The 20,790-nt window shown below is 43.5% G+C and overlaps 1 protein-coding gene across 1 annotated transcript in view; it reads left to right on the forward strand.

Moving 5' to 3' along the window:
* LOC144762216 (uncharacterized) overlaps nucleotides 1-20,790 on the forward strand; it is a 498,270-nt gene that overhangs the window by 40,983 nt on the left and 436,497 nt on the right. Inside the window, exons 2-3 of the mRNA XM_078647367.1 lie at nucleotides 9,838-12,517; nucleotides 12,713-13,212. Of these exons, the coding sequence (XP_078503493.1) occupies nucleotides 9,838-12,517; nucleotides 12,713-13,212 (3,180 nt within the window). The remainder of the gene's footprint in view (nucleotides 1-9,837; nucleotides 12,518-12,712; nucleotides 13,213-20,790) is intronic.

Genomic DNA, 20,790 nt, shown 5'->3' on the forward strand with positions numbered 1-20,790 from the left:
TCTCAAATCTTTTGCTATTTCACAAGCACGAATAAAAGCAATTAATTCAGCCACCTGTGCTGAACGAATTCCTTCTAGACATGATGCTTCTTCAACATCTGCAACTGTGCAGACTGAGTATGCTGCTTTTAAAACGCCTCCTTCTGATCTTAGACAGGAGCCATCCACAAAGAGGACAAGATCTGACTCAGGCAATGGTACATCTTTAATGTCCTGCCTTGGCTTGGTACAGTATTCCATGACATCTAAGCATTCATGCTCCACGTCATTTTCATCAATATTCTCAGTGTCAGGTAATAGTGTGGAAGGATTTAAATTCACACACCTTGCAATAGACACATTATCGGATCCCAAAATGATCTTCTCATATTTGGTCAGTCTGCTGCTTGTCATGTGCTGCGTTTTACTTCTTGTAAGGAGAATTTCAACTGAGTGAGGAACATAAACTTTCACAGGAAATCCCATTATTATTCCCTCACTTTGCTCCAGACTGACACTTGTTGCTGCAACTGCTTTTAAACAACCTGGTAATGCCTTCGCAACCGGATCAAGGACTGCTGAGAAGTAAGCAATAGGCTTTCTCATGTTACCATGTCTCTGAATTAACACAGACAAAACACATCCTTCTCTTTCACTGCAGTATAGTTCAAAGCCTTTTTCATAATCTGGCATGCCCAGGGCTGGAGCTTCACATAAGCTTCTTTTTAGTTTCTCAAAAGCTTCCAACTCAATATCAGTAAGAACAGTTGGATCTTTCACATCTGATTTTGTTAATCTCTGTAGTGGCTTTGCAATTACTGAAAATCCACTAATCCATTGCCGACAGTAACCAACCATCCCCAGGAACATTCTCACCTGTCTTTGTGTTTTTGGAGGTTGCATTCCCTGAATCATTTTTATTCTCTCAATTGTAACCTGCCTCAGTCCTTTTGCAATTCTATGACCAAGGTATTTTACTTCTTGTTTACAAAACTGCAACTTTGCAGGAGACACTTTGTGTCCTTCATCTGCCAAATGATTCAAAATTGTAATCGTGTCTGTCACACAATTATCTCTTGTCTTTGCCGCGATCAACAGATCGTCAATATACTGCACTAATGTAGATCTTCCTGGCAAACTCAAATCTTCCAAAGATCTCTTTAACAGTTCATTAAAGATAGAAGGACTTTCTGTATACCCCTGAGGAATTCTGCACCATGCGAGGGTCCTACTCTGGAACCGAAAAGCGAAGATTTCCTGGCTTTCTGGATGCAATGGGACAGTAAAGAACGCATTGCAAAGATCAATGACAGTATACCATTCTGCATCATGCGGAATCTGGTAAAGAATGACAGCAGGGTTTGGAACAACTGGGCAACAAGGAACGACAATCTGATTAATTTTCCTCAAATCCTGAACTATTCTGTACGTTCCATTTGGCTTTTTGATCCCCATAATCGGTGAGTTACAAGGACTGCTCTCGATTTCTTTCAAAACACCTTGTTTGATGAATTTTTCAATTACAGGAATAACACCCTCAATTGTTTCTGCCTTCATTTTATATTGAGGAATGTTTGGGAAGTCTACTCCCTGCTTCACTGTGATTTTGACTGGATCGACATGTTTCATTAGACCCATCTCATTTCCAGTCAAATCCCAAATCTCAGATTTCACTGTCTCTTTCAAATCCTCTGGTAAATTTTCTTTATCAAAGGTAGGAAATAATTTTTCTTTTTCTGCCTCAATCATTAGCATAGTTAGTCTGTACAACCCATCTTCCTCCATTGTTTGTAACTCAATTCCACCAGGTGAACAATATATCCTGCAATTCATTTTGCACAATATATCTCTACCTAGTAAATTCACTGGACTGCTATTACAAACTACAAATCTGTGTTTGTCTTTAAAATTGCCTATTTCCACATTCACAGGATCAGTAAGATCAGTCTTCATCTGTTGATTACTGACTCCGACTACTTGGATGGTAACCCCAGAGAGAGGTAGGTTTTCAATTTCCACTGATCTAACAGTAGAACGAGTCGCACCAGTGTCCACCAGGAAAGTGATCTCTACATCATTCACCTTTCCATTTACAAATGGACCAGACTGGTCAACCTCAAGAGTGGCTCCAATTACACACTCTTCCCCCTCTCTCGGGCACCGTCAGAAGCAGTCTTCAGAATCACTTTCCTTGTTTCCTGTTAACAAAAATTGTCCTGATGTACTTTGCAAATTTGGTCTTTGATTTCTTATTACCTGATCACATCCGCTGAAACCAATTTCTGGGTTGAATTTTTGACTTCCCCCACAATTTGGAAAAGGGGGCAACGGAATCTGACTCTGCTGTTGGGTCAACTGCTGTTGTAGCTGTCGCTGAAGACTCAGTTCATTCATTTGACGCTGCAGCTGCAACTGTTGCTGCAGATCAACATCACTCTGCATCTGTGGGTTAAATGATGCATTTTTAAACTTTCTGGGTGGGTTTTTACACTCGTTTCTCCAGTGTCCAATCTCCCCGCAGTTAAAGCAAGGCATCGTTTGTTTTAATTTTTCAATTTCTGGATTAAACTTTGGCTTATTTTGATTATTAAAATTACTTTTAAACTTTCCTTGACCCTGATTCTGGTTTTGCACGAAATTTCCATGTGGCACAAAATTTCCATTTTTATTTTCCAGGTTTGCTATTTGTTGTTCAGCTACTTTTACTTGTGCCCACATTGCTTTTTCCTTCAGCTTCTTCTGTTTTGCCTCTAACTCATCACTGCAGTATTTTGCTTTTCTCAAAATCTCATCAACTGAATTTGATTGCCATCCGACAATATTATTCCTGATCATTTCCCCAATTTCTGGTCTAAGACCATATACGAACCTGTAAATAAAATGGCTCATATCTTTTTCATCTAATTTTTCATAACCACTATATTGTTTAAAAACCAATAATAATCTTTCATAGAACGAATGAACTGATTCTTTCGACTCCTGGTTTGTTCTGTCAATTTTAACCCAATCTACTTCTTTTGGGGTGATTTTTTGTTTTAACCAGTAAATCACTTTTTCATAGAATTCCATGACCTCGGGTGCTGGAGCACCTGTCTCCTTAACTCTTTCTGGTTCAGCTTTTGGCCAACTTACAGCAATTTTGCATTCTGTCCATAGATCTGATGGGACAACTATGTCAAAAAAGCCATCCAGATCAATCCACAGAACTTTTGAAACCTTAATGAACCTGTCTACCTGTCGGTACCATTCCACAGGTTTTTCCCTCAGCCGAGGAAAATCATTAGTGAAAAGCAAAATGTCCTGTCTTGATCAGGGAACATGTACATACCCTCCGCCTGCGATTTCTCTCATTGGAAATTGTTTAGACAGGTTATCCAACCTATCCAACCTTTCGTCTTCCTTCTTTTTAGTCCATTTCACTCTCCATTTACTCAAGTCACCTAATTTTTTGATGTAAACAATCAATTCTTTTATGTGCAAAATTCTTCCTCCTGTATTGAAATTTTCGATATCCTTTTCTGTAAAATTTAATCTGTAATGTTTTCCCAAGTTTTTCTGTTTGTTCAGATCAATTTCTAACTCTTCTGCCAGTTCTTCCAGCTGATCATATTTATTCTTTATTTTCCAATGCATGCTTTTACTGATGAACAGGAGTTCATCATCTCTGTAAAATTTTAAACTGTCAGGACCAATTGTGCCAATTATTAATTCCTCTAAATCTGCTTTTAATTTAGCAACATCAAGTTTTGAAGTCGATTCTCTTTTCTCAGGTGACTCAGCATCTGACTCTGCACCCATTGGTGTCTGGTTAAAAGAACCTTGATTAAAAGTCAAATCAGGCATCCTTGATTTTTCACGATTAATTTCAGATAAATCTGAATAAAATTTTTCAGCTACCTTTTGAATTTCTGCATTTAATGGAATTGTTAAACCTGGCTGTTTAATTTCTTTTTGATCAAAAACAGGCTGAACAGGACCAATCGTTACTGGAACTGTCACTGCTTCCATATTCTTTGTTATCTGCTGAATTAATTTTTCTTTCGATCGCAGGTATTCTGAAGTATTTTCAACTTCCTCAATCCTGTCAGTTCTCATCACATTTCTAGGGGCTTCCCTTTCTATTGGAAAACTTCTGCTTTCATCATAGGCACTAGAATTAGTTCTTGTCTCAAAGTGTTTTGGAGTTCCAAAAGATTCACAATTATTTGGGTACAATTTTAGAGAGTCATTTACTGGGGGTGCACTAGGAGTGGTTTCAGCAGAAACCGTTGGAGTGGACCAAGAACGAGGCTGTCTCAAAGGGATATTTTTATTTTTCGTTGTATAAATTTCTTCAAAAACTGGATCCTCTGTTTCATTATCCATGACTATATTATTTTTCTTTTCAGCTCTTTTTTCACCTGGAGACCCCAGAACCATTTCCCTAATTAAATAGAGACCATCGCACATATCTCCCTGTCTCCACATACGCATTCTATCTTCATGCGTTTCTCGTCTGAAACTCTGTGTTTTTGGAGGTCTCTTAATCCCATTCGCTTCTCTCTGAAGTTGAAACATCTCATCCTCCCATTCAACTAAAGCTTCAAATTGCGTCGGTCTATGCCGTGGAACTAGAGCTGACATTTTCTCTCTCAGATTTCTCAAAACCTTAACATTAAATGAACCATCATCCGGCCAAGCCAATACGCCGTCGTCTTTTGTGTAATTTTTCCAAACATCAAACCACAGGACAGTATGGTAACCATATTCACCTTCCATATACGCTGCAGGTGTCTTGTACTTATGAAGTAATTTACCACCTCGCGTTTCAATTTTCTTGTCAGGTGAAAATAAATTCTTAAATTTTTGAAGTATCGAAGTCTTTTTCTCAACATGTTTAAAGTAATAAGTCATTTTTAAATCAAATCCGCTTAATCAGAAATGATCGTAAATGTTTTCCTGGTTGTTCCGTAACACCAGCCAATCCGTGCCCGAAACACACCAACAAGCCAATCAGGTTCGAGCTACGTCACCACCTTGCTCAACCAGTAAAAACAGAGCTTTCCACCAAAGCCAATCAGCGTTCAGCGCGACAAAATCACGTGAGCCAATCAGAGCACAGCCTGTGACGTACCGTACCCAATCCCTGCGCGGACCCTGTGACGTACACAACCGCTGCGGTTTCTTGCGTCTCACTCTCAGCGCTCACCCCTCCTTCACAAAAACTTTTCACAGCGCCATTTTAAAGACACCTTTCTTAATGAAATTCGATTAATCGACAACAAAAAGAACAAACCATTTGTCTGTTTCTCTAAATAAGATGACAGTTTTTCATACACACGAGAGATTCTTTGCGTGGAATAGACGACGCTATTCTCACAGAATATGCATTTGCCGATAAAGTAAACCTTTACTCTACCCTTCACGCACGTAATAACGAACTCGCTTCCCTCTGAATGCACATAAAGTAGCAATTCAAAGTTTGACTCGAACAGAATTACAAGATCATTTACGCACTTTCAAACGGAAAGTATCCCTAACCACACACACATGAAATCTTGGCGGGACTCTAACCCTCCACTGATAACATGAATCGTCAGTAAAATAAGCGACGTTATCCTACCCTTCATTCAAGTGGAATTAATTCTATTACTTTCTCCACAGAGAGGTTTACAATGGACACAAATCCTTATACTCTAAGTTTCGATTTCTTAGAAAATCCTCACTAATCATGCATTCTATCTTACACACCTATATCCCTAACACGTGCTGCGCGACGACAACACTTGTGATACACGACGATATCACAACAAACAGATCAAATGTATTGTGTGACTTGTGACTTTACACGCTGGTCACACTACTTTGTACCGGTACAACCAGGATTTTCCACGTCGGAAAAACCCTTTCGACTACACATAACACAATTAAACAAACTCAACATATGTTAATCATCGATCCTATGCAACTACCATGTAACATCTCGGTTACCATAGTAACCATCCAAATCTGCTACCAGAAAAATTGATCCAGCGGGCATTAGGAAATATGTCATAAGCAACGCTACCCAACTCTACTATATACACCATCAATCAATAAACTCTCATAAGGCCCATAAATCTAACATGACATATTATAACCAACTGGATCATGTGACCTAATTAACCTATTCACAAATTATATACATTTATATACAACCATGGTAAATGAATTCTTCATACTATACATACCTACAAGCTAATTAAGCCACTGTGGCAATAAGATCTAACTATGAATAACCTATACATAGGAAAATAACAGGACCAGCTTGATTTCCAAAGTAAGATTTTTATTAGCTACTCATTTGGAAAATGTATTAGAGATTGTATTAATGCATTTTTATTTGAATCATTGCAAATAGTTATGACAATTTTATTATGAATCAAAATTATTATTGTAAATGAGAATTCTCAGTTTGTCATTTTTCAAAACCTAAGTCCCTAACTAAAACTAGCTATAAGGAAAAATTAAAAGTAAAGTCTTTAAGGGCTCTTACGTGCTCCAAGAGAAGTCCAACAGCATAACGCCCTCATCAAAAGGTCTGCAAGGAAAAGCAATAACTCTTCCACGGGGCAAGAGTTTTTATACCTTTCTACGCTAAGCTAATCTAAAATTGTATATTTTTCTCTGCTGAAATGGAGTCCCATTGGCTCGAAAGTGACAAGCGACATGTCACCAGATTTCAGAATTACAGTTCCGTCATCATTCTTAGAGACCATTGTCTCCGGCTTTCGAAAAACGCAGTTTCCTCCAGTTCGATACATTGGAAACAAAATGAAGTTTTCAGCTTCCTCGGATGCATGAAAATTATAATCCTTTCGCCGGTTCCTGGCCTTGGCCTTGCTTGGCAAAAAGAATGTCATTTCATTGAAACAAACTTTTCAGACGGAAAGAACTGAAGTCATCACAGACGTATTCTGGCTCCAAGCAGATTTTTGCAAGCACGGAAAATTTTCACTAGGCCCAAAGCCTCTTTATTAACTAATGTATAAACAAACACAAGAAAATAATTAATGCGAGAAAAATAATTTGTTCTGTTGCCACCCTTTATTGCTAAAAACCAACCCATTAGTTTGAATTAACTTAGCAGAAGCAAACAAATAAAGCAGCATTTTATATCTACCATTCTTCTTATTATCCAGTAATGTATTTTAATGCACCTATAGAGAATAGAGTGACACCGCATAGACAGGGAAGCAAAATAAGCACATGCCATTTATTCTAAACAGCTGCAGTTAATTTTTGACATGACAAAATAAACACGATTAATTTATTATTTTCACAAACAAGGAAATGCAACATAATGCACGTTTATGAGCACAGATGTTAGTATCCCGCGTTTGTCAGGTGTAGATGCAACTTAAACTAAATTAAATTAATACATATACAATACAACTGTTAATTTTATTATTTTATTATGGAAGTGTGACTTCACGAGTCAAAATGAAAAACATTTCTGAATCTCGCTCCATCAGAAGCACCTAACGACCCCTCGGGCTCATACCTCCAAAGGTATACTCCCCGGAATGTGACCGGCCTGAGCTCACCTTCTCTTTGACTGAGGTAAGAACAGCTATAGCAAACCTCCCTACGGGCAAGGTGGCAGGCCTGGATAAGGTACCGTAGGATTTATACAAACAGGAACCCGAGATATGGGCCCCCTACCTCCAAAAAATCTTTAATGCAATTCTAGGGGGAATGGCTCCTCCCAATACTTGGCTGGGGGCCGAATTGGTGCCAATATTTAAGAAGGGCTCACCTCTCTTACCGCTGAATTATAGGCCTATCAGCCTTATAGATGTCTCGCAGAAACTCTTTTCAAGGTTGATCCTGGATCACCTTTTAGAATGGGTAGAAGATTCAGAAATCTTGAGTGTTTACCAGGCGGGTTTCCGAAAGAAGGTATCCACCGTCGACCAGATTTTCAGATTAAAGATGCTGCTATGGAAAACGGTCAAAATAAAGGGGGGCTCGCTGCATACTGTTTTTGTTGACCTCCGTGCGGCCTTCGACTTGGTCCTACGGGGGAAACTTTGGAGCGTACTAAGGGACTTAGGTATACCCCCGTTCCTCTTAAACATTCTAATTCGCCTCCACTCACAGAACTTTGCAAGGGTAAGATGTGGGAGGCAAGGGACCCTGTCGGCAAGCTTCCCCGTTGGCAGAGGGGTAAGGCAGGGTTGTGTGTTAGCACCGACCCTGTTTTGCCTCTTTGTAAACGGGGTGATTGACTACCTGAATAGGGTCCCCAATAGGGACGCTCCTAGGTTGGCGGGAGCAGGTATCTCTGCGATTATGTTCGCAGATGATACCTTGCTGCTCGCAAAGACACCAATGGGTATACAGAGAGTCCTGGATGCCTTTGTTGCCTTCTGCCATGACAGGGGCCTGGAAATAAACAAATCTAAAACAAAGTACATGATCTTCAACCCACCGAGAACGTCTCGTCCTAACCCTATTATAGAAGGTGTCCGCTTGGAGAGAGTCTCAACATTCGAATACCTGGGCCTAACTCTGAACGAGGATATGACCTGGGTACACCACCAGACCAAATCCCAACTAAAGCTTTCCCAAAAAATAGGCGGGATTTTTAAACTCCTTAAACAAACTACCTTTAAACCTGTATCTCCTCCTCTTGAAATTTTTAAGTTGCAGGCACGGGGTGCGGTGATCTACGGGGGCGAGTTATGGGGACACTGCTGCCACCCAGACATTATCACCACTGAAAACAGGTTTAATAGGCAGCTGTTATCTCTACCACCCGGCACGCCCCTTCTCCCCACTAGATTAGATTTGGGCCTCAGATCAATAAAGGAGGAACTAGGCCTAAAACCTCTTACCTTCTGGAGACGACTATGGGCGACTCCCGAATTGGCCAGTTATAGGAATGAATTGACTGAACTCCTACAGCTGCCAAACATATGGAATATCCCATGGTTAAAATATATCAGGCAAGAGTTCGAAAGATTGGGGTATCCCCAAGTTTGGAGGAACCCCGCAGAAGCGTGTAGTGGGCTACCCCGGCGGGAATTGGTGAAAACATATTATTATAAAAATGTGTCTGATTACCAATCTAACCCCAAAATAGGGCCATTAACTATGTCATTCCTTGAGCAAAAGGATAATTACAAATTCGAGCCTGTCTTGGACATAATTAGCCCGAGCACCCATAGGAAGCTATACCTCCTATGGAGATATGACTCCCTACCGCTCAGAGGTCTAACAGCACGATGGTACCATGACGCCCCTGCAAATTGTCCAGTCTGCGATGCCGAACTAGAGTCGGACGTACACATGGTCTTCTTCTTCCCCTCCTACATGACCCCTAGGAAGAAGTGTATAATTCCCATCTGCAAAAATCTGGGCATTAGGCAGTACCACCAATCATACCGAATATTAAAAACTGACCTGTCGCCATGTATTGTTTTTGGGGTTACGAAATTTTTGGCTTCAATGTGGAACATCAGGAGGAAATGTCTGGAATAATGAACTATTTTGAGTGGTGTAACCTGGTAGGGGGTAATGAGTTCCTGTTGTATTAAAGGGATAGCTTAAGGGATACGCCCATCCCATGGTGTTGGAAAATGTGTGTCATATTTCTTTTTTAAACTCCTCATAGTAATTGATGTTTTAACATTTTCAAAGCTGTATTTTACTCTGTTTCTTTTATGACATTCATATGTCGAAATAAAGATTTAATAATAATAATAATAATCAGATGGCTTTATTACATGTTGAGTTTGTTTGTTAACTGTTTAAAATGCTGGATATAGTGTGCACGTGGGAGAGCGATTAAACAACAGCAATCAGTCTAATTCATATGCAAACCTTTTTTTTCAGGGCATCTGCGCTCTTCTGAAGAAGAAAAAAATGAAAAAAGAGAATCTTGTCCCCAGACGCCAGAGACAGATCGATCAAATGGCCCAGGTACAGTGGAGCCTGTCATTTCCCCATGCAGTACAAATAGCAAGAGCAGGGCGCCATCTTTGAGCAAGCAGTGGAGGTGCAAAAGCCAGCCATCAAAGTCCAAGAGCCCACATCCGTGCCCTGCAGCGACCAACACAACTCACCCAACCACAAAGTGTCTTAGTGAGACACATCTTGCTAAAAAACCAAATGATAAAACATCAGAAAGTCCCCCTACACCTCCCGTTATATCCACCTCAACATCCCCCAAACCAGCGCATTGTACTTCGAATAAATCAACAGATAAACCTGCTGTAGAACAGTTACTGAATCCACATGCCTCCCGGTCTAAAATGATCACAACAAACCATATAGCAGAGCCCAAATCAAAGAGGGCAACGAAGAAACCACAAGTTTCAGTGAAACCACCGTCTCCCTATCCTATGACAGCACCTGAAAGCAACTCAATAAAGGACAACAAATCACCTGTGAAGGCATCAGTTGATGCGTCCTCTGCTCCCACAAAGTACCCCGCTACAGCAGCCCTTGATAAATGCTCACCAGACCAGAGCAAACCCTCCCGGTGGATGTCATTGAAAGCTTCCCCTCTGCTCCCAACAAATGCAAAGGGCATTGATACAGCCTCTGGTAGGGTCTCTCCAGGTGGGAGCAAACCATCTGTGAAGCCATCACTGGCGGCTTCTACTCCGCTACCGACATACACGATGAACCCAGGTACGGCTCTCAGTAGAACCTCTGTATACGACAGCATCCCATCCGTGAGGGCATCACTGAAAGCCTCCTCTTCTCTGTCAATGGACAGGAAGGACCCATTGGCAGCACCTGATAGCTCTTTTACACAAGCACCAGCAGAGGCTTCTTTGCTCCTGACAGAGAACTCGATGGACACAGCGACACAGCATGATAGAAGCTCAACAGATGACTGCAAACCACTTGTGAAGGCATCATTGAAGGCTTTCCCTCCTCTCGCTCAATGCACAACATTCTCAACTAAAGAATCACCCGTTAAAGACTCAGGAGACAACAGCAAACCATCTAAGTCACTGCACGCTTCCGCTCTGCCAACATATCGAACGTCTGCAGCTGCAGCCTCCCATTGCAGCTTGACAGGCGACAGCAGGTCATCTGTGCGAGAATCAGTGGTTTCTTGCCCTCCTCTGCCAGCCTACTCAAAGTGCCCAGCTACAGCACCTAATAGAGGCTCAGTATGTGATAGAGTCCCAAATAGAGGCTCAGTATGTGATAGAGTCCCATCTGTGAGGACATCATTGAAGGCCGCTTCTCCCCAGCCAAAATGCTCAAATTATCCAGTGACAAAAGCTGGTAAAATCTCGCCAAATGACAGCACACCGCCTTCGAAGGAGTCATTGGAAGCTTCCCATCCTCTGACCGCATGCACAAATGGCCCACTTATTGCAACACCCCGTAGAAGCTCACAGCACAACAGAATACCATGTTTAGAGCCGTCTGTTGAAGCTTCCCCTCCAGTTCCAACACACACAAAGGACCTGGCCACAAAAGCTGGTAAAAGCTTCCCAGATGACAGCCAACCGCCTGTGAAGGCATCTGTGGATGTTTCTCCCCCTCTCAGAGCATACCCAAAATATACAGCTGATAGAAGCTCACCGGACAAAAGCAAACCATCTGTGGGGGCATCAGTGGGCGCTTCTTCTCACCTGCCACCATATAAAAAGTACCTGGCTACAACCCCTGTTTGTAGATCGCCGGGCAACAGCACACCTTCTTTAAGGGCATCAGTGGATGCTTCACCTGCATTGCCAACATATTGCAAGTACATGGATACAACCTCTGGTAACAGCTCACTGGACAACAGCAAACCATCGGAGAGGGCGCCACTGGATGCTACTCCTCCTCGAGCACCATATGCTGAATACCTATGGACAGCACCTGGTAGAAGCTCGCCAGATGACAACAAACCATCTGTGATGGCACCTGTGGATGTTTCTTCTCATCTGCCATCACAGGCACAGCCCAGGCCTATACACTCTGGTAACAGCTCAATGAACACCAGAAAACCGTTTGTGTGGGAATCACCATGTTCTCCATCTAGACATGCAAACCACTTTGCTGCAACGTCTGAGAGTAGCTCTCTGGGTATCAGCAAACTATCACATAGGACATCATTGGATACTTCTCGTCCTCTGCCAACGTATGGAAAGTACACATTGACATCACCTGATATAAGCTTGCCAAATGACACCAAACCACCTGTAGAGTCATCAGTGGGTGCTTTCTCTCCATTCTCAGAGTACACAAAGGATGCAGCTGCAGCACTGTCTGATAGAAGCTTGCCAGACAAAAGCAAACCATCTGTGAGGGGAGCCGTCCATGCATCTCGTCTCCTGCAGACAAATGCAAAGTACATGGCTAGTACCTCTAGTAGCAGCTCGCTGGACAACAGCAAAACATCTGCAAGGTCTTCACTGGATTCTTCAACTCCCATGAATGAACATACAAAGTATATGGTTGCAACCTCTAGTAGCACCTCACCTTGCAGCAGCAAACCAGCTGTGGGAGCATCACTGGATTCTTCACCTCCATTGCCAATTCATTACAAGTATTTGGCTACTACATCTAGTAAAACCTCACTGAGCAGCAGCAAACCATCTGTGAGAGTATCACTGGATTCTTCACCTTCACTGGAAAGACATACAAAGTATGTGGATACTACTTCTAGTAGAAGATCGCTGCGCGACAACAAAATATCTGTGCGGTCGTCACTGGATTGGCCTCAACTGATAACGCATACAAAGGATAGGGCTGCAACCTCTAGTAGCACCTCACCCAGCAGCAGCAAACCAGCTGTGAGGGCGCCATTGGATGCTTCTTCTCCTCTGACAGCACTTCCCAAGCATCTTGCAACAGCACATCATGCCAGCTCTCTATACAATAGTAATCAAGTTATGGGAACATCAGTGCATTCTTCCACTTCTCACTCTGCTATGCCTACAAGAAACCAGGCATCAGTGACTCATACTTTGAGTACAGACAGAAAAACATATATGCAAGCATCAGTGAGTAGCCCTCCTACTCCTACCTCAATTAATAAAATCAGCGCAGCGGATTGTGCTTATCCAACTCCGATACATGAGATATACGGACAAAAACAACAAAGTCCTTCTTCCAAATTCCGCACTCCTCATGACAGAACTCAGAATCTGACAACAGCTCTCCAAGATGACAACTATCGACTGAGAGATCCTGTGGTCCACAACACATCATATGAAAGAGAGGACTATAGTTGCGTTACTTCGACCGCAAAAAATGGTAAGAACGATTTCCACATTTCTGGAGGCTTTTTTATACAGGATAGTGCTTTAGCAGATGAATCCAGAAACGCTAACACAAATAGCAAAGCAGCATTGTATTATTATTATGTTGGTAATGGCATCTTTAGCTCTAAGAGGAAATACCACTAATAGTACCACCGACAAAAAGAGCAAGATCTGCTGAAACCTTTATAATGAAGTGGTGCAAACTATTTGAAATGTGAGTGCAAGTAACATGAAATAAGACTATATGCTGTGCTATTTATGGGACAATGGTATAGGATGAAATCATTTTATTAAAGTCACAACAGAAGACCAGGTTTACAGTGCATAGGCACTCCGAACGAGAAACCAGAACAAGAGGCTGTCTAAAATCAGTTTCAAATACTCGGTATCTGAATAATTATTCTCATTCCAAAATTTGTAGGGCGCGCAGCTACCCGAGGGGTTTCCCGGCGCCGGGCAAAGATAGGAAGAGAAAAAGGGTCTCATCTCTCAAGGATGCAGGCAGGGAATTCTATAAAGTTGGCCCAAGATAGGAGAAAGACCGGCCTTTCATGCATGCCAGTCTGATTTTAGTAACCACAAACCGGATCTGTTGAGCTGAACGCAAGGGACGGCATGGGTGGTATAGTTGGACCTAATCCTTCAAGTATTTAGGGGCCAATCCTGCTTTGATTTTGAACATATAACACAGAGCTTTGACCTCAACCCGATTCGACACCGTCAACCACCGTCAACCAGTGTAAGTCTCATAGAATCCCTGAGACACCGTTCTCTCTGCTGCGAGGGGAATCAGCCATAGAATATTTTTTAACCATTTCAAGACTGCGAAGCAGGTAGAGGACACCTTGGCCACTTGTTGTTTCATAGACAGAGATTCATCCACAGGAAATCCCAGATTCCTAACGCTATTCACGGGCGCGGGCAGAGCTCCCAATTTGGGGGGCCAGTGCTGAGATCCCCAAGGATCACGTCTTTTGCCTAAGATCATAACTTCAGTATTATCTCCATTTAGTTTGCGCAGGTTGTTCTGCATTCAAGGGGTATCTTTGCTCACTCCCAAGTTGAGGTCTAATGGCTTGTGTCATAGTGACGAAGAGAGGGAGAACACAATCTGTGTGTCGTCAGCATAAGAGAATAGACACAATCCCGCACTTTCGACCACTTCCACTAGAGGGCAGATACATCTTAAATAACAGAGGACTCAGCACCAAGCCCTGTGGCAATCCAAAGGGGAAGGCGTGGGAGTTGGAACTAGTCATCACGGTAGAGACCTGGAAGGTCCGGCCCTTGAGAAAGGAGCAAAATCATTCCAGGGCCATTTCCTCAACAGCCCAGTGTCTGCAGAGTTCCCAGCAGGATATGATGGGAGACCATATCAAAAGTGGCGCTGAGATTCAACAGGATGAGTCCCGCAGTTTCACCTTCATCTAAACATTATCTTAACATTTCTGTAACCCCCAAAAGGGTAAATTCAGTAGAGAAACCAGCTCTGAAACCCGATTGAGAGGTATGAAGAAAGTTCTGGGTTTCAACAAAGGAGGTTAGCTGTCCATTAACATGCTTCTCCAGAATCTTTGAAAAAATGGGGAGCAACGAGATAGGGTGAAAGTTGGACTGAATGGAGGGATTGGATTTGCTTTCTTTAAGAGGGGGAGGACCATGGTATGTTTCCCTCTTTGGGGAACTAGACCCTCCTTCAGAGAGACATTTAGAATCTCCATTACCATCGATAGTCTGGAAGGATTCAGCTGCCACAATACATGTGGCGGTAGGCAATCAAGGGGGGAACTTGATTTGATATTGTACAGAATGCAATTGAAGGGAGTAAAGTTCAAGGGGGCATAAGTGTCAGGTTTAAGAGAGGCTCTGATACTAACTATGGGTTGGATACATATAGATTCTGTCTAGTGTTAAGTGAGTCTACTACGTCTGGCAAAGCCTCCTGTGAGTTTTTGCTTAGCAGCAGGGAATGTATGTTCTTGACTTTGTCAATAAAGAAAGAAGCTAGTTCTTCACATTGACTATGGGAGAGGGCAGGAGAAGTCGTCGAATTTGCTGGGCCAGATAGTTCCTTTACTACTTTGAAGAGAGTTTTGGTGCAGTTTTGAGCTTGTAAAACCTTTTGGGAGTAAATCTCCGTGCGGGCGGCTTTACAGAGACTATAGTATTTACTTAAGGCCTTTTTATATGCAAATTAAGTTGCTTCAGTGTAGTGTTTTCTCCAGTGCCTTTCCAAAGTTTTGCACTGAGTTTTTTTTCACATTTTAGCCCATCTGTAAACCAGGGCACCGGGGACAAGCATCAACTAGAGCATTTTATAGAAAGAGTGAGGGATGCTTCTACTGCTCCCAAAAGCTAATTGTGGATGAGCTCTTTATTCCTTAACCCCTTGGCCGCGGCGGTAATTCTGCCGCGGCGCTAGGGGGCAGGGGGGGGCGCCCGGCGCCGCCATGCTCATGACGGAACCACTCCGTCATGGGCTGCGGTGGCGCTGTGCTTGTGACGGATGGGTCCGTCACGGCCCCACCCGCTCAATAGAACGCACCGCGCAGGCACGGCGGCCGGGCCGTGATGGAACCATTCCGTCACCAGCACAGCCCCACCGTGGCTCGTGACGGAATTGTTCCTTCACGAGCGCACAAGGGGTTAAAGAGATTTGTTTAAAGTCAGGTCTGTTATCTTGCAGGATCTCATTAAATGTTGGGACATTCAGCTTGGCCCAACTTCTGATTTTCTGGTCCGAGGCAGAACAGGCGGCAGTAGTGGGGACACCACTTTCAGCGTAAAAGGTACTGCGAAATGATCAGACCAGAGTAGAGGGGAGGGAGGGAAGCTGATAAGGTCAGACAAGTTTGAGTAAATAGGATTCTGCAGATGACCAGCTACATGGGTAGGGTTAGAGTTACACAGTCGCAGATTCAAGGCCCACAAATACGCTGTAAGTGCTTTACTTTTAGTACATTTAGGCTCATCTAAATGAAGGTTAAGATCACCCAAAATTGTAAAGTTCGCAGCTTTCAGAATGTAAGGGGACGCTAAGTCTGGGAAACAGAGACCCCATTTTCCTGCTGGGCCAGGGGGACGGTACAACAGAATGCCAGAGAAAGTGAATTTGGACGTAAGCGCAAGTCTGAAGAGTAAAGCTTCACAGTCCGGAGCTGTGAAATCTTCTGTCTTGCATTCAAATATGGTTTTGTAGATAATTGCCATGCCATCACCTGTCTTAAGTTGCCTATCTTTTCTAATAATAGTGTGGTTGGGCGGCAGGGTAGCTACTACATCGGGGGCCAAGCCCTGATGGAGCTAGGTATTTGTTAAAAAACACAGCATCCGGCTGCCTATTAGAAAATCCCAGATGTGTCCTTGGTGTTTGGGGAGGTAACAACAGTCAATATTGTAAAAAACAAATTCAGTGTGAACTACTGTGGGCCTTGAAGCGTTACTTTGTGAAGGTCCCCAGTTAAGCTAAGGCTAAATCCGTTTGCTTCACTTTGAAGCCTTGTGTTGTGCACATTGTACTTGGTCGAGGAGGTGAGGCTAAACTCAAAGTTCTGACAGTTGAGAGAACCCTCTCCAATCATAATGGTTCTATAGTTGGGAACAGCCACTTGGCGCAGCATCAGCAGTTCTTGCGCAGAATAGACTTGTCTATCCAGGGTTTTTGGCCCCTAGCCCCAAAAGGACGCAGGTGGGCGCAGATGGGCTTGCCTTTGGCGCGGCATCAGGGCACCTGCAGCGTGCATCTGCTCCCCGACGTTTTATGGAGGGTCGTAACGTAGTGGCTATAGCGCGTACTCCTGAAAGAGAGTGGCACCATCAAGATGGACGCCTCGTGCAGGAATGAACCATAAGATGCCCTATCCGACGTATGCACATTCCCACCCCCTCTCCCCCGAGGTCCGACTGGGACCTGAGAAAGTAATTAGAGCAACAAGAAAATAGAAATTTATAAATTATCAGTACATCAGAAAGGTAAGATAAAAGTTATAAAAACACATCAAATTCATACAATGAACCATGTTGTAGGAGGCAGATCAATTAAAGTTAAAGAGCTAGCCTAACAAGCCAGGGAATAATAAACCATGCTCAGCCACCACCCAAAGCTCAATGCAGTAGGCAGAATGGCCCAGAAGTAGGAGGAGAGGTGATACACACAGAAATACCATTATCCGCAATAGAATTGAGCTCTTCCCCAAACAATTGAGTCCCTTCCAGAGTAGAGATGATATACGTCCCGACCCCAGCCACAGAGCAACCCATCCGATGGATTGCAGTGCAATTCAATGCCGTATCACTCTTAAGGGTTGCGCTGGAAAGTTTTCTACAAATTTCCTGGCAATGCCCCTACTTGTGTAAATATAAATGTTTTTCCCCATACTCAACTCCCAGTCTTACAGGGAAGTAAAATGATGTCATAATCCCTCTCGCTATCAACTTATGTTTGACCTCCATAAGAGGATGTTTCCTGGGAAGTGCCTCTAGTTAAGGACAGAGAAGAATAGGAGATGTGTGCCACTTAGTGGCACTTAGTGCCACTTAGCATCACTTTTTGTTACTTGTTGTCCTTAATAACTAGCTTGTTCAGTCCACATTCTGGAGTGTGACCAGGGCAGTACCTCCTACATCAGCAACATTTTCTCTAGATCTCCAAGGTATCAACCACAACCTGATGGCTCATTACAGCCTCTAAATTAAAGAGGTCCCCAAGAACAATGCACAGTTAATCCTACAGGAACTGCAGGAATCTGTGCTGGACTCCCCAACACCCTCATCAGGGATCACCTACACAAGGTATAAGGTGCTCCATACTGGAGTCCAGTAGTATTGCACTCTCTACCACAGTGGTTGTATGACGGAACAACGCATGTGATTACTTCGCATGCCTTAACAACACAGTCTCAACCACCACTGCGTATATTTACCATGCATACCTTTACCAAACATGCCTTTACAATGAATTTTTATGTAAAGGCATCATTGGTGAAGGCATATGCGTGGTAAATAGCCCAGTCCACCCACCCAGACCCCTAAAGCCAGACCCCCAGCCCTAAAAACCACCCACCCCCATCCTAAAACTGCCCCTCCCCCACCCTAGCCCTAAAACTCAGTCCACAACCCTAAAAACCACCCCAACCACAGCCCCCCACCCTGAGCCCTAAAACGCAGCCCCCATCCCTAAAAACCACCCTAGCCCCCCATCCTGAGCCCTAAAACCCGGACCGCAGCACTAAAGACGACCCTCACCGCAGCACTAAAAACTACCCGACCCCCTGCCCTGAGCCCTAAGACTGAGCACCCAGCCCTGAAAAATACCCCAACCCCCGCCCTAAAACCTAGATAAAACTACTCACCAAGCCCCCGTTCCTTCCATAGTCGTCTGCCGGAAGTCACCAATACCTCCTGTCTCCCGCCTGCTCCAATGCTAAACTGCTGATTGCCTTTAACACGCATATGCCTTTGCCACCTTTACAAGAGAAATCCTTGTAAAGGAATATGTGTGGTTAAGGCATATGTGTGGTAAAGGCATATGCACGGTTAAGGCAAATGTTGTTCCATTTACCTTGTAAAAGCGCGTGGTCTAGCCCAGGTTGTTAATGCTGTTTCCCTCCACAGTTGGTTTGAAAGGTTTTAAATCTGCTCTTTATATCTAGCTCCTTCCCCACACTTGCCATTCTGTTAGTGATGCTGTCAAGTTTGTTTTCCTCTGCTCTTGCCTATTAGCTTTACGTTTTGGCAATTTCTACTCCCAGTGAATTAAGAGAGTGTGAATTTTGAATTTGATTTTTTTTTATTAACTGTACAATTAATTAAAATCTTTACAGTAAAAGAAGAGAATACAAAAAACTGTGTTTGTAAGCTTCTTTGCTTGATAAAAGATGCACTGGTGTGCCAATTAAAGAAGAAAAAGCGAGTTAAAAAAGAAAGCAGAGTAAAGTGAGGGGGTCTAAGTCTAAGTCCTGTCTAAGTCCCATGTAGATGGCCTTTGTCCAACCATGTGTGCCTTGGTGTTAGTCTTGACGACGGACGTTTCTTTCATGGGAGGGCAATATCAATGCTACAACGTGGCAATGTTACTTCAGCTATCGTTCGCTGCTTTCGGGCATTGAATTCCCAGGTGTTAAGATGTTTTCGTTATTGGCTTTTAGGGCTAGCCTAATTTGGTGGACAAATTTCGCTAATCTCGCTAGGGTCATTGTGTTGGTGGTTGAGAAACACAAGGCTGATGCTTCAGAGCAACATTTTATGCTCTGAGTGAGGCAAATCGGGCTCAACAGTCGCCGTCGATCGCTGTCAAAAAAAGGACAGCAGCAGAGGAGGTGCAGCCAAGATTCCCTTGTGTAGGTGCATAACCTACAAGATGTGGGTTCGCCTCTTTGAGCCCATGCGGGGTTGAAGTCTGCTATCCCAAGCGTGGTCAGCCTCATGTATAGAATTTTGCTTCGGGCATGAGTTGTTAGAGCCTCACTTAGGTATGATTGAGCTTTTCCTACCATGTACGAGTTGTTTAAAGGGTCCAAATGGGGATTTCGACGAAGGGTTTTGTGGTCGAGGTCAAAAGAGATTTCATAAACTTGTTTGTTGATGGCTCTCTTCCATGCATTCAGTGGGATGTCCTGCCGCGGAATGTTTTCTTCCTCGATCCTCAAAGCTTTGATTGCGTGTCCCAGCCTGGTGTGCCATATCGAGGCTGGCCCTTCGAAGATCGATCTCAAGTGGTGTTTTAGGGAGTTAGCCGGGGCCCTTAGTACCCTTAGATACAGCTTTATGAGCTCCCCCTGACAAGTCAAGTCTGGTCTTGCTAGGCCAAGTTCCAATCTCAGCCTAGATCTTCTTGCTATCCTTGGTATATGTAACACCAACTTGTATGCCTTCACTTGGGCTGAGTTGAGAAGGACATCCAACTTCCCAGGAAAGGCCAGGTGACCATAGGAGATCGCAGGGAGAAGCTTTGCTCGTAGGGCTATCAGAATTGGGTTGGCAGATGGACTGATCAGGTTCTGACTTAGTTGTTTTAGCAAGTGTGTTACCTTATTGGCTTTGGAGGCCTGATGATTTAGATGTATATTGGCCTTGGCCCGTTCCGAGAACAAAACCCCCAGGTAGTTGTAAGAGGCCACCGAGTTTATTTGAGTATTTCCCAGCTGCCACTGTGCTTGCCTTTTCCGCTGATAGGACCCAAAGATGATGACCTTTGTTTTCCCTTGATTGAAAGCCAAGCTGTTGGCGATGTTGAATCTATTTAAAGCAGTTAGTGTTCTTTGTAGGCCGATCTTCGTGTGGTCCATTATAGCCGTGTCATCGGCATACTGTAGGACTGGTATCCTCACACCTCCTAGTCTGGGGGCTACTAGGCTGGCTCCTTTTAGGTCCTCCCCCAGGTCTGCTGTGTATAAATTAAAAAGAATGGGGGCCAGCACACACCCTTGTTTTAGCCCATTTTCTGTGTCTATCTTGGGAGAAACCGTCCGAGTGTGAAGATGTCCTCTCTCCAATAGTTTAATCTTGCTTCCCACCAGTCTTCTTCAATGCTCCTCCCTTAGTGTTACTTTTCGTTCCAACATGAAGGCCA

The sequence above is a fragment of the Lissotriton helveticus genome, chromosome 1_1 (genome assembly GCF_964261635.1).
Source record: "Lissotriton helveticus chromosome 1_1, aLisHel1.1, whole genome shotgun sequence".
Classification (NCBI taxonomy): Eukaryota; Metazoa; Chordata; class Amphibia; order Caudata; family Salamandridae; genus Lissotriton; species Lissotriton helveticus.